Genomic DNA, 6,193 nt, shown 5'->3' on the forward strand with positions numbered 1-6,193 from the left:
AGCTAGGGAAATAGGTTAATCTAAGTGGATATTATTCAGAGCTAAAGAAACAGGTTAATCTAAGTGGATGTTATTAAGAGCTAGGGAAATAGGTTAATCTAAGTGGATATTATTCAGAGCTAGGGAAATAGGTTAATCTAAGTGGATGTTATTAAGAGCTAGGGAAATAGGTTAATCTAAGTGGATATTATTCAGAGCTAAAGAAACAGGTTAATCTAAGTGGATGTTATTAAGAGCTAGGGAAATAGGTTAATCTAAATGGATGTTATTCAGAGCTAGGGAAATAGGTTAATCTAAGTGGATGTTATTAAGAGCTAGGGAAATAGGTCAACCTAAGTGGATGGTATTCACAGTTAGAGAAATCTAAGTGGATATTATTAAGAGCTAGGGAAATCTAAGTGGGTGTTATTAAGAGCTAGGGAAATAGGTCAACCTCAGTGGATGTTATTCAGAACTAAAGAAATAGGTCAACCTAAGTGAATGTTATTCAGAGCTAAAGAAATAGGTTAATCTAAGTGGATGTTATTAAGAGCTAGGGAAACAGATTAAACTAAATGGATGTTATTCAGAGCTAGGGAAATAGATTCGTAAACCGTGTTATATACAGGGAAATAACTTGATCACAAACATACACATCTCACTAACAAAAAATTTGAGGTCATGCAAAAGATTGGCTCTGTTATAAGCCAGAAAGCACTAAAACCAAAGTCACGCATTTAACTTTCACTTCATTACAGACATCACTTGAGCAGAATACTGTAGCCAATCTTTTCAGCCTGAATCCACGAGCGCCCCTAGAGGGAAAACAGTTCCATAAATTACAATAAGTAATTGTGACAAGAAGATTTCTCCCTTAATGATATTATTGGGGCGGATCTGTAGCCGTTAAATGAAGAACGCCCGCTGTACCGGAGGTCTCTCAGTATTGTCCTTTTACATTCTTGAAACAAGGTTAAGCAACTGCTGTATTCCTGGCTGACTACTCTTCTTTCACCCCTACCCTTTCCAACGGTTTCTTCGTCAGACTCGTTACTAAGCAACATTTTCACCTCCGGAGAATTCTGGGACGAGTGAAGAAGAGACGTCGCAGCGGGCCTCACTGATGATATGAGGTCGGGTTCATCGTCATCGTCTCCAGTGAAAGATGCGTTTAAGTCTTCAAAACTGTTCAGAATTTCTTCGGATGTGACCTGGCTACGTCCGGAAATCAACGATCCTTCTTTTTCAATGAGCCAGTAAGTACGCATTTCGCCTTTGCCCTGTACACAGAACAAAAATACATTGTAATTGTCAGCAAACATACGATTTGTTTGTAGTACACAGTTGTTATGTTTGTTATATCAAACTTTAGCGATTTTTATTGAATAACTTTGCACACGTAGATTATATTTACACCAAAGTTGACATCTAATTGTAGGTTGTAAAGATCAATCAGTGTACTAAATTTGAAAATATACATAAAAGTTAACTATATTTTTTTATCAAATAAAGTTTCCGTCCTTTCAGTGCTCAGAAAAAAAGGGAAAAATTTCAATCAAAACTGGAGATTTTATATCTCGCGCATTTCTAAATGGATTGCCTTTAAATTTGATATGTTAAGTAAGGGTCCAGTAGAGCTAATCCACTGAAAATATGTGATAGTTTGGATTACCAAAATAAATTTGAGCTACAGAAAATGGAAAATCGCTAAACTAGCACGCCTGTTAATAATAAACAGTGTATCCTGCAGGTTGTTTTGACCGCACGACAATCTACCGTGTATATTAATATTTATCACACGTTAGGTTCAATAAATGTAAAAATTATAACAACTACACACACTTGTGGAACTTTTCAACAACACACACCTGTCGAACTTTTCAACAACACACACCTGTCGAACTTTTCAACTACACACACCTGTCGAACTTTTCAACAACACACACCTATCGAACTTTTCAACAACACTCACCTGTGAATTTTTCAACTACACACACCTATCGAACTTTTCAACAACACACACCTGTTGAATTTTTCAACTACACACACTTGTCGAACTTTTCAACTACACACACTTGTCGAACTTTTCAACAACACACACCTGTCGAACTTTTCAACAACACACACCTGTCAAACTTTTCAACAACACTCACCTGATTCATATGTATAAAAATAAATTCACACTGCCGTAAGAAAAAACATAAAAAACGTTAAATATTCAAGAATTTCTGTCGAAGCAATAAGTTATGAAAAAGAATTCAATATTATTGAGCGTTTGAATATAATCTATAAAATTTAATTTTTATGGATATGTTTCTGTATTTTTATCCGGTTTTTTTTTTAAGATTTTTAAAGTTCACTAAAAAAATAATATGTATGATTCACTTATACCAACATAATAACTTCAGGAGTTTAAGAAACACAAATCCAAACATGTTATGTTTCTTTTTACGTGTGGTATATTTATCGGTAGTTAAAGAAGTTTGACAAGATTCTAATTTACATGAATAATAAATTAATGGCACCCACACATCTCTAATAGTGACACAAGAGAGATAACTGAGTTGAATTATTTGAAAATAATAATAATGTCCAAACACACAATTCCTTGTAAACCTCCTTCTTACTTTTACTGTCGTTAGGCCTCGTTCTTCACAGGAGTAGCCTCCTATCTTATCAAGTATTTTCTTGGTTTCTCCGCTAACGTGAATTCTCAATGCTAACCAATGAAAGAAAAAATCAAAATTTAAATTTCGTCGAAGTATTTATATAACAAGATAAATATCATGACAATGTATAATCACATAAGAAAGATATATTAGTAACTAGTTGCTTCTCCCCGTTGGTAAGTTTACGGACTTACAACGCCAAAATCAAGAGCTCAGTTCTAGGTGGTGGACATTGTACAGATAGCCTATAGTGTAGATTTGAGATAAAACAAACACGAGTAACTTGTTGAGCACTAGCTAATAGAAACCATCCCGATGAGCCTGTATTTTCGGTTTCAGTCGATTCATACATGAAAGTGTTGTGACAACAATTGGTTGTCATTATTTTCTGGACAAAGATAGCTACTTAAGTAGGCCAAAACTACACCTTAAACCAGTAATTAATGTATCTAATCCAGAGCTACCTAAATAAATCAAAACTATAAGTTAAACCAGTAATTAATATATCTAATCCAGGATTAGATACATTAATTACTGGTTTAAGGTGTAGTTTGGACTTATTTAGGTAGCTCTTATTTAGGTAGCTCTAGATATATTAATTACTGGTTTAAGTTGTAGTTTTAGCAATCCAGAGCTACCTAAATAAGTCCAAACTACAAGTTAAACCAGTAGCTAATTTATCTAATCCAGAGCTACCTAAATAAGTCCAAACTACAAGTTAAACCAGTAATTAATATATCTAATCCAGAGCTACCTAACTAAGCCAAAACTACACATTAAACCAGTAATTAATGTATCTAATCCAGAGCTACCTATATAAGCTAAAACTACAATTTAAATCAGTAATTAATATATCTAAGCCCAGAGCTACCTAAATAAATCAAAACTACAAGTTAAACTAGTAATTAATATATCTAATCCAGAGCTACCTAAGTAAGTCAAACTACAACCCCCCCCCCCCCCAGTGGCACAGCGGAATGTCTGCGGACTAACAACGCCAGAAACCGGGTTTCGATACCAGTTATGGACACAGCACAGATAGCTCGTTGTATAGCTTAGTGCTTAATTACAACCAAACAAATAAACGTGTCTTTTTTTTATCATCGTTATAGAAACTGATTTGAAGCATTTTCATCTCGAATTTTATTTTATTTTATTTTTGTATAATATAAAAGATATTTTCAGACTTTATTCTTTTTGAAACATAACTGTTGAATACATAGTTTAATATTTAGCGTTAATATTTTTAACTCAAATAAATAAAAACAAATTACTCTTGATTGTGAAATGCTATTGATTTTTGATTAATGTAAATCGAACGGGAATTCATATATTTTAGAGCATAGTTCAAAAAGTTATACACTAAATAAATGTAACTGAAAAAAAATCATTTTAATTAAATTAAAGTTAAGATACTAACATTTACGTGTGCATAAATCATCTAAGTCTGAAATCAGTAATGAATATCTTAACGTTGTAACTTTGGTTAATATCCTTTTTAACCGCGGCTGAATGGCTCTGACACAGAGTTTTTATGTTTTTCTTTCAAGTACAAACTTTCAGCTATAGCTCCGACATTTCTTGACCGATTTGAGATCTAATTACAGTTTTGGACTCAGAAGATCAAACCCTTTCGATTGACTATGCCTAAGGTCTCAATATTAATTTATTATAATTCTGTCTAAAAGAATTTCAATTTGAGGGTAAGCTAGTAAAGATCCTGATGAGTAATAAAATCGAATCGGGTATACACGCGCCCCACGCTTGGTATTGCTGGCGCACAAAAATATAGCTAATAAAAAGGGAAACAAAGGTTTCATAGATTATTTTACTCTAACCCTACCTAAAATAATTTCAAGTGCCGCGGCTATTGAGGATTCCCTTTTGTTTTTGTTTTTATTTCCCAGAGTCTATTGTTTAATTCTAATGTAGAAATAACTACGTTAGTTTTAAACCTCCTCAAGCTGAACTTTACGTGGTAATAAAACACGTAACACTGTTAAGTATTCGAAGTTATTAATAAAGAAAAAATCTAGTTAAAACACCGTAGACGTAGTCTAAAGTACTTTGCCGATTGAAAAAATGTTTGCATGTAAATTTGGTCAACAAAGTTTTATTTGCTTATTGAATAGACTGGCCATTTATTTTCGTGAATTACAATATCAATATGTTCTCAGAGTATATGAAAAAACGATATACTTCAGTTGAGGCGAAGGCAGAAAGAGTTGAAATTGAATTGTTAATTACCCTCTCCAGTAGACTCCATCCTGGAAGCTGTGTTGACTGTGTCTCCAAACAAACAGTACCTAGGCATCTTGAGTCCTACTACTCCTGCCACACAAGGACCTAGAGAATTGATTAACTGTTACCAACATATATTATTATCATTATTATTTAGTAGTTTTCTAGTGCTTAACTCTCAAAAACCTTTCTAAGAAAATATATAACTTCCAGACGGAGATGGCCTGACAAGGATTGGTAGTTAGGGGGCGCTCGACTCGTAATTTATGAGGCTTGAGTTCGAATTCCCGTCACTGAACATGCCCATCCTTTCAGCCGTGGGGGCGTTATAATGTGACAGCCAATCTCACTATTCGTTGATAAAAGAGTAGCCCAAGAGTTGGCGGTGAGTGATGTTGACTAGCTGCATTCCCTCTAGTCTATCACTGCTAAATTAGGGACGGTCAGCGCAGACAGCCCTCGAGTTTTGCGCGAAAGTAAAAAGAAACGTTCAATAATAAACACTTCTTGCAGAGTGATAAAAACAGTCAACTTTTTTTTTTATATCAAAGCTTACAAACATGGCTTCACTGTGTATTTTATTCTAGAACAAATATTTTACTACCACGTGCAGAATTTTAGTATTTAAGTTTGTGTAGTAGCAAGACCATTTTTTTAGTTTGTGGAAAGTAAGAATGTGTCCTACAGGTGTCGTTAATTCTCATAACTTATACCCATGTAGCATTGCAGCTTATATATATATATATAAACAATATTTATTTTATAAAAGTAGGGCGTTGGTCAAAGTAAAATAATCCTATTTCCATGTCAATGATTATTAAGAGTTAGACAGGAAGTAATACGTTTCATCATAATGAAAACAATTCATGTTGTGGTGAGTCTTTAAAGGTTGGTTTTAAAATGTGCCCAATACATTACTAGACTCGTTTTTTTCCACTGATGAGACCAAAATCACGACTGATAAAACACGTGCAGAGTATAAATCATTTCTCTACCCCCACCCCAACTCAATGGGTCAACAGTAAATCTGCGAACTTATAAGGCTAAAAAAATGGGTTTCGATACCCGTAATGGGTACTGCACAGATAATCCATTCTGTGGCTTTGTGCTTAATTACAAACAAACAAACATTTTGTTTTATAGCCTACCACTGTAGAAGAATAAACATTATCTAACTACCGGAGTGAATGCCAATAAACATCAAACTTACCGGAGTGAATGCCAATGAACATCATCTAACTTACCGGAGTGAATGTCAATGAACATCATCTAACTTACCGGAGTGAATGTCAATGAACATCATC

General features: G+C 34.1%; 1 protein-coding gene across 1 annotated transcript in view; it reads right to left on the bottom strand.

The window, feature by feature from the left end:
* Positions 1 to 11: 11 nt before the first annotated feature.
* Positions 12 to 6,193, bottom strand: part of LOC106465722 (guanylate cyclase 32E-like) — a 51,358-nt gene continuing 45,176 nt past the window's right edge. The window contains exons 15-17 of the mRNA XM_022393637.1: positions 4,896 to 4,994; positions 2,607 to 2,698; positions 12 to 1,259 (exon numbers count right to left, since the gene is read on the bottom strand). Of these exons, the coding sequence (XP_022249345.1) occupies positions 819 to 1,259; positions 2,607 to 2,698; positions 4,896 to 4,994 (632 nt within the window). The 3' untranslated portion in view covers positions 12 to 818. The remainder of the gene's footprint in view (positions 1,260 to 2,606; positions 2,699 to 4,895; positions 4,995 to 6,193) is intronic.

The sequence above is a fragment of the Limulus polyphemus genome, unplaced genomic scaffold, assembly GCF_000517525.1.
Source record: "Limulus polyphemus unplaced genomic scaffold, Limulus_polyphemus-2.1.2 Scaffold2030, whole genome shotgun sequence".
In the NCBI taxonomy this organism is placed as follows: domain Eukaryota; kingdom Metazoa; phylum Arthropoda; class Merostomata; order Xiphosura; family Limulidae; genus Limulus; species Limulus polyphemus.